This window comes from Plectropomus leopardus, chromosome 2, assembly GCF_026936395.1.
Source record: "Plectropomus leopardus strain MGB_pleo_1.0 chromosome 2, ASM2693639v1, whole genome shotgun sequence".
Classification (NCBI taxonomy): domain Eukaryota; kingdom Metazoa; phylum Chordata; class Actinopteri; order Perciformes; family Serranidae; genus Plectropomus; species Plectropomus leopardus.
Genome location: NC_142177.1, coordinates 25,684,721 through 25,698,316, shown reverse-complemented (window position 1 = coordinate 25,698,316; position 13,596 = coordinate 25,684,721). Strand labels below are relative to the sequence as shown.

General features: G+C 39.4%; 1 protein-coding gene across 2 annotated transcripts in view; it reads right to left on the bottom strand.

The window, feature by feature from the left end:
- Positions 1 to 13,596, bottom strand: part of iars1 (isoleucyl-tRNA synthetase 1) — a 73,318-nt gene that overhangs the window by 19,436 nt on the left and 40,286 nt on the right. For both annotated transcript variants that reach the window (XM_042506187.2, XM_042506179.2), the window contains exons 19-25: positions 10,645 to 10,789; positions 9,316 to 9,436; positions 8,723 to 8,814; positions 8,223 to 8,300; positions 7,480 to 7,601; positions 2,855 to 2,957; positions 2,218 to 2,301 (exon numbers count right to left, since the gene is read on the bottom strand). In XM_042506187.2, coding sequence (XP_042362121.2) covers positions 2,218 to 2,301; positions 2,855 to 2,957; positions 7,480 to 7,601; positions 8,223 to 8,300; positions 8,723 to 8,814; positions 9,316 to 9,436; positions 10,645 to 10,789 — 745 coding nt within the window. The remainder of the gene's footprint in view (positions 1 to 2,217; positions 2,302 to 2,854; positions 2,958 to 7,479; positions 7,602 to 8,222; positions 8,301 to 8,722; positions 8,815 to 9,315; positions 9,437 to 10,644; positions 10,790 to 13,596) is intronic.

The window sequence follows — 13,596 nt, the reverse complement described above, 5'->3', positions numbered from 1 at the left end:
AGTTTGAAGGTTCTTCCCTCGGCTGCAGGACCTTAAAATGCTCTCAATTCTGATCAAATAAACCTTGTTTATTGGAGGGAAGCTAGAAGCCAGCAAGGTTAAATGTTTTCCTCACCAGAAATGAAACAGAGTGAGAGATAAGAAGTGGCTTGAACTAAGATTAATCTTGCAGGATCCAACAGAAGGTTGCACCAGAGGCCCTTTTCCCACATAATCCTTAATCTCTATATGTTCTGTCAATTTTCTTGGTCAGCCATATATGAGAACAAGAAACGCAATCAATTTTCCATCCTTGATGCATCAGTAATTTCTCAGCTTGAGACCTTCAAGACTTCATGTGGCTATAGTGGGAACAAAAACAGCAACACTTCCAGGTAAAGCATCTGAGAGGTTGAATAATTTTCAGTTAAGACGGCAGTGGGGTTATATGAGTCAGCTGTGGAACAGCATTGACTTCTTGAGCTTCGTTGGTGGAAAATCAAACCCAAAGACATAGGGATAATTGTCAGTGTAATGGCTTCCTGCACTAAAAGGCTATGACAATTAGTCTGTGTACTGTCTGAGTTGTCATTTTTCCGTTCTTTTTGACAGCACCTGAATGGACACAACAAACTTATGAAATTAATCAGCATTTCCTGGTGCATACAGTAACCATACTTTATGATGTTCCATTTAATAAAATGACATTTAAAGAAATATTTCACCCCCAAATTACCTTTTGTTCATTAATGGATCACCCCCGTGTCATACTTTATTTGTGAAGACAACTTTTTTTCCACACATGCCTCCACGGTGAATGAAGAATGCAAAAACTGATATAGTTTTGCTGTTAACTTCAATTCATCAGTAATTTTTCAAAGCATGAGTTTAAAAACTCTCTCACAACTTATGCAGTATAGTCCAAGTCTCATTTATCTAGGAGTATGCTCAGTACCTCTGAAAAAGAGCACCCTTTCAGACAGGGAACTGAACCGATCCTTTTCAAAGCAAAAATCTATCGACAAAAACAATAATTTTATCTCCGGGAACATGTGAGATGCTGATAACGCTGCCTCCATCAGTTTATTTGTTTGTATTATTGTGTGACTTTGGTGAATCTGAACTTACCATTTAAAACACAAAAGTCACATAATAACACAAACAACATCACTGATTAAGGCATTGACATAACGGCAGCTACCGAGCTCAGTGAGGTAAAATTACTGTTTTTGTTGACAGAGTCTAGATTTGAAGATAGCAACTATAAATTTTTCTTTTTGTTAAGTTCCCTGTCGGAAAGGGCTGTCTTTTTGGAAAGTACTGAGCATACAACTGGATAATGAGTCTTGTATTATACTGCAGGAGATGTGTTAAGAGTTTGTGGATGGATGTTTTCATGTAGCTTTGCTGTTGTTACATGCATTTGTCTATAATTTCCATTTATCAAGAATTCTTCCTTAACCGTGGATGCATATAAAAAAAGTTATTTTCATTGATTCAATGAAACAAGAGGTGAGTAATTAATATACAAATGGTCACTTAGGAGGCCAAAGTATTCCTTTACCACTGCAGTCCTTTACTTTATGTCTTTTTTTAATTTATATGTGAAACCCACAGGATGTATGAATGGCAAAAAACATTACTTTGCAGTATCATCAACTCAGTAATGTGGCAACATCTATTTGTGAAATGAGAGCTAGAAGAGCTGTGTAAACTATAATGATGCAAACTGCGTCTATGACATACACAGACACATTAACAGTAATGTAGTGTTTCCTTGTGCTGGAGAAAAAAAAAATACTGCTCATGTTAGCGTTCTATATTTGAAAGGTCTGCGTGTGTGGCAAGTGGAGTAGATCAAATGTGAAATTCTTTTCCAAGACATCTCCTCCACCCCCTTTTCAAGTGAACCAAGCACAGAAATTTCAATTACAGCTGAAGACACAAACGACGTGTGAAGATGAGCTTCCTCTGTTGTACACCCCCTCTGTGGAGTCAACACACTGGCTTTGGAGTGTCAACAAGGTTCCAGGAGGGCTTTCTCTTTAACTTTGAAATTTAATAGTGCTGATTAAAGCATAGTAAACAGACAAAAAAGACAAAAAATTGGAAAGATGAGATGAAGATGCACCTGGCTGTGACGCAGAGCACTGGTAAATGACACTTTACCAGGGCTACTTTATCAGACTGGACAAATGATCACACAAAATAAACAAAGGCTGCTCTTGGTTCACTTACTTCCAGGATGTATTTCTGCAGGGACTGGATGTCTTTCAGAGCCTCTGGGTCCTGGTGAATAACTACCACCTCCTTTAATGGGTACTGAAATACAAACCGCCATTACAGTGGGTCAATAGCTCCCGTAACAAAAAAAAAAAAGGGCTGCCATTATCCACATGACAACCATACCTAGTGCATGAACACGACAAAACCAGATACACTGAAAGCTAAAGGAAATTTAGGAATTTGTGACACAGTACAGAGAACATGAGGGTTGGATTGATGCTGGATTTTTTAAGCAAATATAATAATATTTGGGTGGCACAAAAATCTTAAAGCAATATAAATTTACAGATATTCATCATTTTTATATTAAAATGTAACAAATGTAACAAGTAAGAGATCCCTTGAGCAATTGTGAACAATTAATGTACTAGATTTTTCAAAGTTCTTCACTTGTTAGTGCTTAATGGTGCGTGAAATGCCTATAAAACAAAAATACAAACATGGTTTTGGCATTTCTGTGCTGCTTTTTGTTGATTTTTTAATCATCTGACATGGCTTATCTGCACTAATCAAATATCAGCTGATATATTTTATGTTTCCCATAGTTTTAAATAGTGTATGAATGGACTGTGTAAAGCTGATGATTCACCTTGACGGGCAGGGTCTTCCTGTCTCGGATGACTCGGCCCAACTCAATCACAGACTGCATCTGTGAAACGGCGCTCTCAATGCGCTTGTCAATCAAACCCTCCCTGAAAAAAAACAGAAACACAGATTAAGAGAATGTTATCACATAAGTAGGGTTACAATGCCATGGTATAAGTGCTTGAATAACTTCTTAACTCAGCAGTTTGGATCACGTGAATGAAAAAAGGTGGTCAACCGTGAGCTGGTTAACAACAGAGACTATACTTGACTGGTCAGGCATATTGCTCTATAGGTTAAATTGCATACACATACTAACTCTGCTAAAGTCTTAAGAGTGACTCGCCAACAGTGCCATGATGCAGCTTCTTTGAGGGGGCAACCACAACCCAACGCATCTGAGAGAAAGTCAGAAACACAGCCTTTGATTGGTTCGACAAAGGCATCATGGATGCCCAACGACAATAAATGTTTTCAACACGGAAAATAGATAAATAATAACAGAAGACATTTGGTGTAATTTATCATATATTTAACAAAGTCTCAAAAGAGGCAGTTGAAGGCTAGGTATCAAATCTTCTGATACGATTGTCGCTGAAACGGCAACAGCTAACTTAAACTTCTGGGCCAAAAAATAGTAAGTCTCTCTCGCATGCAGCCTTCCAGAGATTTTTAATTTTTGTTACGTTAACATTATGTCATGAGTGACACTGTCAGCTCCAGAGTTAGCTTCTATAGTGTGTGCTATCGCAGCTTTTTCTCGTAAATCCCATCTAACACACAGGAGAGAAAGTTTTTATCCAAAACTCTATACCTGAGGAGAAGTGCAATGGGTAGCACCTGACAGAGCTCTTTTCTTATAATAACAGGATGTAGGAGGATGAGAGGAACATCTTTCAGAACAACCCATCGTCTTAAGAGAATCATTCATTAATTTGTGAAATTCTGCACAATTTCCGGGTACAGTTAGGGGATGTAGGTGCATTTCTGCCATAACTCACAAGCATCGACCACCATTTTCGGGTTAATTGTCGGTTTCAGAAAGCAAAATAGCTAGAAAAATGAATAATAGAGCGTGACAAGGTTAGTAGAAACAGAGTTCAAAACCACCAGCGCCCGAGTTTAACTAAGGAGCATCCACTAATAAGGTACACAGAGACTTCCGCCTTTGAATCCAAATTAGAGCTGCACAGCCACCAATAATCACGCATAATAGAGATATTAGCCCGAACTGTCTGCAGGAACACAGACTGTCTGTGTGTGTCTGTGTGTGTGCACGCACACAATGCTTGTTCATTTACTGCAGCAGTCTGCTTCTCTGTGTGCACACAACAGTGGAGTAAAATGAGAAAGGAGAGGACTCCGGGGACAGCCAATCATTTAATGAGCTGATTGAGGAGCAGCTCTTCCCCGTGCCTGATTGGTGGCTGACCTTTGGGGGGGGGGTGAAGTGTCCCATTCGACAGCAGGAAGGACAAGAGGCTAATAAAGCAGCAGCACTGAGCGCTGCCAAAGTGACAGAGGAGATTATATGAACCATTACAAAAACTATTTTTCCTTATGCTAAATCAAACGGATATTTAATCATGTCAGAACTTTTTTGCAGTTAAAGATGATGCAATTAAGTTTGGGCAATTAGAAATTCCTCCCAGGCATTATAAAACTGATCAGCCACCAGGGCACGCATTTTACTGAGGTAATTGAAGGGAAGGAAATGAAATGATTATATTTTGAGAGCAATATCCATTTAGGGTTGACAATCAAAGACAGGCCTTGTGCAGTTCTGTGTGGGGTAATTCTCTGCCAAAGCGCACAAACTCGAGAGGAACTCAGGTTTATACTTCAGGGAAGCTTGGGTTTATACTTTGTGGCTCTAATGACAAATTTGAGAAAACGTGGCCTCCCTTCCTGGTGTACACTGAATCTAACATTTAAATCTTTTGTTATGTAAACCTATGCACTGTCATTGTTTCTGGACACATGGTATCAGTGAATCTTTGCATTTGAATTCTTAAGCAACTTGAACTAGGGTTCGGTACCTTTCACATTACAGGTACCTGGAATTCAGTTCTGGTACCTCACGATACCTTTGTTTCTGTGCTATTTTTTCACTGAAATAATAAAAATGTAATTTTTGAACAAGCTGCAGGGGATGACATAGAGGACTAAAAATTAATTCCGCTCCTTCTCTCTTTTCTAATCACACATAGAGGTAATGTTCTGTCTCGGTCTGTCTGCTTGCGTGTGTGTGTGTGTGTGTGTGTGTAGGTGTGTCTGCTTATCTATCAGTGACACCAGGCTATTATTAAAATAATCTAGAAAGGCAAATAGATCACACGCCGAAACTATCGCAGCAGATCGCTGCTGCAGCAATAGTTTTGGCCTGCTAGGGAGTCAATAGAAGAGCCGCAGAGCTCCGTGGGCAGCTTCCCCATTTCGGGGCGCTTCTGCCTTCTGTTTGAGGTTGAGGGCAGAAGCAGATCTCCTCTTTAGGCCTGGGAGCTCTGTGTCTGGCTTGTGGCTACTTCGCAGTAGTCTCTTTTTTTTTTTTTTTAAACCCAGCGTTCTCAGCCAGATCTGTTCTCAGGTACTTGTTTTGGCACAGATGGATTCAACATAAATCTGAACTAAGTAGTACTGATGTAATAATTTCACTATCCTTAAAAGTCGAGTTCGGTACCCTACTTTAACTAGACCCACAATTTTCTTTTTTGTTTGTGGAACACAAAAAAGTATTTGTATTGAATGTATCTTAAAAACTGAAAACCAATTAGCATAATTAAAAATATATACAGTATATATACATAGCATCCTCTCTTAATCTCTAGTCTCTGATGACCTGGTTGTTGTTTGAAACTAACTTTTTACCACTGTGGAAAACTCATCAGTGTGATTAACTTTTATCACCCAGAAAACAGCCTTGTATTTGACACATGAACAGAAAATCTGCTCATTCAAACACAACTTTTTATCTACAGAGCCAATCAATCCCATAAAATAACATGTATGATAATAAATACTAAAATGGAAATCTGATCAGAGTGATGGTGTATAAACTGACAGAGGAAGAGGACACAGCGAACAGCATGAATGAAGAGAAGAAATGGGTAAGACACAGAACAGCTGCTGTCAAGCCTGACAGTCATCTAGAAACTACTGTGAACCCTCAAGCTTCAAAAGCTTCCACTCTGTGGAGTTCAGAGTGTGATACGATCGGGGTAGAGTAAGGCCATGCACTCTGGCTGAAACTGATTAGGCTTTGGATCAGCAGTGGAAATCCTGTGAGTAAAGGGGCTAACACAAGGAGCGGTTTGCTGTGAGAGCTGCAGGGTGATTCTGTGGCAGGAGCGGCAGTTTTTGAACCAGATGACATTAGTTAAATTAATTTGGTTGAATCCGGTTTCAGTACGTGTGTGAACTAATTATGAGTCCTTGAAAAAGACGTCCTAGAAGATACAGGGGTGTGGCTCTGTAGTCAATGCTATTTGAAGGAGTTGCAAATAACTAATTTCCCTACATAGAAAAATGAAAATAAAAGTTGACATTTGATCTGCATTGTGTGACTGAAAAGTGCTACATTAAGGTTTTTACTATCATCACTTATTGAGACTATGAACAAAACAGGATCTTGTCACCTTGTGTAACATATATGTGCAGATGGAAAGAACATTGTGGCTAAAATTTGTTAAAGAACAGGTCGCCCCTGGACATGAGTGAATACAGAGTCTGCTGTAATGGCAGATGTTGTGATTTAAGATTACAGGAATGCTTAAGTAATAAGCTACATATTTATAAATTCAGGGACATTTATGAGACTAAAAATATATATGATCAGTGTCAACTGGCAGTCCCTTGGGACCTCCGTGCTGTGCCGCAGACCCTGCCGCCTTTTCGGCAGGCAAAGGCGGTGCACAGAGCTTCGGAGAGGGGTGGATGATGGCCGAACGCCAAGTGTTAGATCTGTGCAAAGCACTGGAACAAATACATCGTCATATCACAGACAGCATGATCACATCCATAACATAAGTTTCAATCCCAGCAGTTTCTGTGACATGAGAAATACTCTCAACATAAATTAAGTCACGCAACACCACTGTTATTATGAATCTATCAAGGATTGCCTGTTCTCAATGTCACATTTTTGGGGAAAATAATATCAAAATCAATCACTGCCACCTTGTGAGTTGAATCAGGCAGATCCTGATATATTCTCTTTTGATAAATTAAAGTTTATTGAATTGATATGTAGCTTTTTATTACATAAATCGTTTTCCTTAGAGCTGCTGCAGCGATAGATGAAAGTTAAACAAATTTTTCTGATGTTTGCATAGGTGACCTGTGAATCATGCAGGGCAGCAGGCTTCTACTATGAAGTACTCCTGGAAAGTCTGTCTAAAGAGTATGTACTGCACATGCCCAATTTCTAGCCGGATCCACACAGCCGAAATGTTTAAAAGATGTGGGAGCAGCAGGGTGACACATTTACCATCACTATAGCATTAGACACTCTTAGCTAGTGTGAATAGCATTAACTCTAAGGGCACTTTTGCCTTTTTTCCTCTTCAGTATAAGTAGCATGAAACAGTCGATGTCCATAAAATTTTAGCTTTATCGGAGGATTTTTCCAACCTGACTTGGGGCAGCATGAGATAGTGGATGCTGCTGCTGTCCTTCTCTTCGACAGAGGCGGGGTCGATGAGGTGACACAGATTTTGGTACATCATCTCTGTAATGAAGGGTGTAAAGGGAGCCTGAGGTGAAGGTGGGAAGAAAGCAAGTCGACATGAGAGAAAAAGGAAGGGGAGAGAATTATTAGTTGCTCTGTACTGTAGTTAATTTACATTTTTTGACACGAAAGGTCTAAAAGTCAGAAGCAGCTAAAAAAATCAGCAAACAAAACACATTTTACTGCAGTTTTTTTTTCCCTCATAGGTGCAAACGTTCAAAGAGAATTGTGCTAGAGTGAGGTCACTTCCCAAGTAATTCTCTACCATTTCAGCCGTGGTTAATTAATTTGTGTAGCTCACAGCTGATCTGTATTGATCTGGGTTAGGCTAACTGGCTCTTAGTGTGCATCTCGCCTCACATGCAAACATCTTCAATGTGTTATAAATAAAAACTCCTACTCCTACTCATACATAATTCATAGTCATGCCAGCACGCGCACACACACACACACACACACACACACACACACAAACATTATTTTTTTTTGTGTCTTGCATGCACAAAAGCAAAACCTCACCACAAGAAATTTTCCCCCATACACTCGCTTTTCTCTCTCGGTCTCTCTCACACTCACACACTCACACACACACACACACACACACACACACACACACACAGGCGCAAACAGAGGCTGTATGACTCACCATCAGCCTGCACATGGAGAACAGAACACTGAAGAGGGTTTCCAGCGCCCACAGGCAGTCCTCAGTGCCACTCTCTCCCTACAAAGTTCACACACACACATCAATACAGGCGGTCCCCTTGGAACAGTGGAAAGATAAAAGTGCCCGAGCACACATCGGAGCATGTATCCCCAATTCACTTCAACCAAATGTTGATGAGGAGGGCCACAAACTGATTGCTGTAAAATGTTCACTGATGGAGGCGATGATGAGGAGACTTATCAGCAGTCCATCAACTGAATGAATAACTTATGTGCTTAACAAAACAACAAAACAAGAAAGGTACAGGACATCAAATGTGGATTCATCTGTATTTATACACTAAAGTCTACTTGACTCATCAGATCCTACTACTGCTACTAACTGTCACTCCTGGGCCTCCATACATTTTAGTCCCTAGCTTCATCTGCCTTACATAATAACAACATTACCTCTAAATAAGCTCTGATTCAGATTCTCACCTTTAGACGGCGTCTGTTGGTCCTCACGTACCAGTTGGTGAGCATATCCACAAACTTGACCAGACGAGGCACAACGGTATACAGGCGGTAAGCTGCAACAAGAAACTACCGTCAGTTTATTTACGCTGAATATAGAAACAACATGACCAGGTTGCCAGATGGGATGGATTTTAAAGGTCTCAAATTGTGCTCATTTTCAGGTTGATACTTATATCAAGGGTTTCTACAAGAACATGCTTTAATGTTCAAAATACACTTTCTCTTTCTCATACTGTCTGCTTGAATATACTAGCATTCAAATGTTTCGTTTTAGGGCCTATCTCTTTAAGAACCCCTTTCAGAAAAGCCCAGTCTGACTGGTTAGCATTTCCAGGTCTTTCACATCTGCACTCTCGACATCTCTGCACTGTCACTGCAACCAGGGAATGACTTTAAGAGCACTGTAACAGCACTTTCTATATATTACTAAAAACAGGGTTTATAAATAAAAAGACATGGAAATTTTCATTTTTACAATATGGGACCTTTAAAACATGGAATTCCTGGGAGTAAAAACTGTGTGCGCTTTTGTGTTTGGAGGACGTCGGTCTCACCGTCCATCTCAGCCTTGAAGAACTGGATGAGGGACTGCGTGAAGGACTGAATCCATTTGTCCATGATGTTGTCACTCTTCTTCGCCGTGTTTTCATTGTATAGGAACTGAATGTCATCCTCCTGACATAAACACACAAGTTACTATTGTTAATGACGACACATAATATCACTAATGTGAAGCGGCTGACACCAGGCCTGAAACCTGTACCACATACACCCAAGAAAAGTAGAAGTCATAGCAGTTTCGTCCTGCATGTAAAGAAATGTTGATATTGTCATCTAGAGGCAAAGAAAGCGAGTTCTGCAGCAATACTTCACATGTATGCCTCTGCAGGCAAACAGTGTTCTGACATGTTTTCCTGCTTTCATAGGTGATGTTTGTGTCTGTGTGTGTTGAACACTTTTACATATAAGCCACAAGTTTTGAACAAAATTTGAACTGCAGATGTACAGTGTTTTCCACAAAATTGGAGTCTATGGGGGGCAAAAGCTGATGACGATTTTTATCCACTTAGTATTATCATTCTGTGTTTTTGTGGATCCATGAATGTAGTGCATGTGAAACGCTTCATGAGAGCAGCACTGTGAGCATTTTGAGTTACAGGGTTGATAGTCAGAGCTGATCAAATCGATGAATGAGAGAAACAGCTGCTGCAGAGGGAGTGACAGCAAATTTTTAGAACCAGCACAAGTTCTCTGCACTCCAACAGTGTGGTGCAATGAATAACGGAGTGGTATATACAGTATATACCACATATATATGTATATGTATGCCAACAGCACTGCGAACGAATGGTCGGGCTCCAAAAATTTAAAAAATCATTACATGGCAGGCTGCCAAAAATAAATGAATGTGTGGGAAACCCCAACTGTTACACTGATGGCATGCAGGTGGTGCAGGTAGCTCAGCCTGCAGCAGATGTTACTGTCTTTGTCTACAGGTGGAAACACAGATATGTTTATATTTTCTTTCCTACTGGTTGGTGTAAGAGTGGTCATCCAGTGACTGAATTGCTACCCATTCAACATGCAGCATTCAGATTCTTTTTCAAAATTGCTCTCACGAGTTTTTAAAGTGCAGGTCTGAGACAATCGAGAGAAAAAAAGGTTTATGCTTAGATTTTTTTTTCAAATTGGACCCAAATACCATCAGTAAACAAATCATAAAGGGACATTAGGAAAAGGTATTACTGCAACAATTGTACCGTTATTTAGCGGTAAACAAACTGCTGTACTATCAAGCAGTGCTGTGTTTTTTAGATGAGGAATATCCAAAGGAACACAGTGGAAGTTGTTGGAAGTAATGCCCTTTTTATTCTGTTCATTACCTTCTGTAACCTTTGTACATTCTGCACCAGAAAGCGGTACGCATTATACCACGGCAGGAAGACATCCTTCAACACATCTCGGACGCCCTCCTCTTTGAAACGCAGGTTCTCCGCTCTCACTACAGGAGAGTTGATGAGGTACAGCCTTCAAAGAAAGACAGTGAAAGAGTTGGTTAATGCGGCAGGATTGATTATGAGTGAGTAAGAGCATACAGTGGGAGCACAGGTAATAACTTCAACATGTGCAGAGAGAGATGTAAAAACAAGTGGTTTGTCAGAATAAACTTTGCAAAACTAAGCTGTGTTGCCCAGATACATATTCACCAAAGTTTCACAAACATCACAGTAGCTACAACTATTGTTTTACAGTCTAAGGTCAAATGTCATCGTACTCAATATAATAATATTGCTATGTTATGCTTTGCTGTGGCATTTAATCAACAATAACATTATATGTACATTTGGAGCTAATCCAGATTAATTAACTGCCTGACAAAAAAAGTAAACTATTTTTATGATCAATTAATTGTTGAAGTAATTTTCATGCAAATATGGCAGAAAAGGCTGTTTTTAGGCCTCAAATGTGCAGATTCTCTGCTTTTCTCAATTTTAAACATGCTGCAACCTCTGAGGCTGTAAAAATGAAGCCGAAGCAGAAGTGCCAAAAAACTGCAGTTCATCGAATGGCCATTGGCGGCTGGCTCAAAAACAGTGAATCCCAATACACACTCATGATTAACCGATCATGAAAATAATCAGTTGTTGCAAGATAAATCACCGTTATCTCTTTAAATGACAGTTCATCAGACAGTGCACACCAAGACATGTTTTCATTAGTTTCATTAAAAGTTTATATATGGAAAGTAGGAGTGTACATACTGTACACCTACACAGATGTTGGAAACTTAATAAACTGTAAACTTTTGCAATGCTAAAAATAATAATTTGTTGATACTGATTTCTATAATAATGGTAGAGTTGTCCCAAGAGACTGTGCAAGACTCTGAGAGTATCTAGTTCAGTCAGGATTTATTTCAATATAGAGCCTGAGACAACTGCATCTGTTTTTTAATTCTAAACCATTGTCAGAGTATACCAGCTGCCAATAATGCCCCATTGAGCTCTGATAAACGCTGGAACAGGAACACACATTGTTGCAAGCGAGCAAACCATGCACAGCGTTAGAGGCGATTGAACCACATCATTAATTGCAACTGTATCTAGCAGATGCAGACAGCATACATCAGTGAACAAAGCAAGAAGAGCCACTTTCGGCTTACAAAAGGTCACTTTGTCATTTGTCTGACATTTAGCAGGTACAACATGCCTCTAAAGTGCCACTGTGGGTTGAAAGCAGCATTTGAACTTCAGTATGTTGCTCATGCTGATGCGTAGAGGCTGTTAAAACCCTGTTTAAAACTTCCTGCAACAACAGTCCGAGAAAACACTCCTTTTTTACATGGTCACCGTAAAAACACTTATTGGACATGATTAAAGGAAATCTGTGAGGGTGGCTGTATTTTCCTAATGCAAAGCTATTCAGCTGTCAAACGTATCTGGATTAGCTTCACCAATTAGGCTAAATGTCCAACATGAATATGTTCTGCACAAATTTTTGGGACCAAAAACCTAATTTTACCAACAGCATCTCAGTGCAAAGAAATCTCTTCATTAAAGCTAAATAAAGACACCGTAGACATGACAATGACAGATATTCAGAATAATCCATATCAGTAAAATGGTCTGTGGCAGGCATCAGCACAGTGGGTTAGAGTGGTAAGAAAAGGTTTTGATGATGATTCTGGAAGCAAGCTAACATGATGCAACTTCATGAAATAGGCCCTGTGCAATTTTAATAGCATCAACTATTAAAGATACATTAGGAATAAAATGCAGGATAGACAGAACCATCAGTTGGTTAAATACTTTTGGGCATCTTAAAATGAGCCAACACACAGACTCATGGTTGACACTAACAATACTTAAACAAAAACACAGTCTGTATTTCAGTCTCTCGCTGGTTTATTTTCTATCTAATGTAAGAGAATTGGCATTATACAAAAAGTCAATCCGACCAGGCAATCTGATTGGTCAACTTCACATTTGGAATGTGATCAAATCAGCAAGACAGCACACACCTTTAATCACTAAAAATATTACTCCACCATTTCCATGGCAACATTGTAACTTCCAGAGCTCAGTGGCTACAATACTGATATAAAATGGGTCATTTTTTTGCTAACTGTCATTTAAATCCACTTTCTTTAATGACTATAATTTATTGTACTGACAGATTGCTGTTAGACTGCCCCATTAATGACTTAGAGGTGCATCCCTCCCTTGTGTGCAACAAGCCAGAGAGCAAACAATTTTGTAACTGCAGTGATAATTTTGAAACTACAAACTGGTAAACTAGGTTTCATTACATAGTTGTCTACTGACTGGACTGACAGTCAGTAGACTGACCTATACAAGCAAAAAGTATTTTATTTTGAGAGTGAATTGCCCCAAAATATCAATAAATTTTGATTAAAGCTTTTATTTTGTTGGTTACTGTTGCATTATAGCAATATTACACTTGAGGATGAGCTTGACCTTCATTATTAGTACTTTAGTGATATGGCCAGGGCTGAGGTGCTTGCACAGAGGTCTGTGTGCAACATCATTGCTGAAGTAAAACTCTTAAAGAGCTCACTGTACCATAAAAATAAAATATAAAATTCTGTGAGTAAAGTTTTATGGCACACGAGAGACATTTTATATATGGAAGCCTTAAAAAGAAGTAGACTGCTTTCTCTTTTTATCTCTGCAGCTCACTCTTCATCCGTATACATGTGAGCATATGGCGTTACTGCATAGTGCTTTATTCATTAGGCCATATGGCCGTAGCACTCTCACTGCTCAGGGCGAAGGAGAGAATGTATGAGGAGAAACGCGTGTATGAATGTGTAT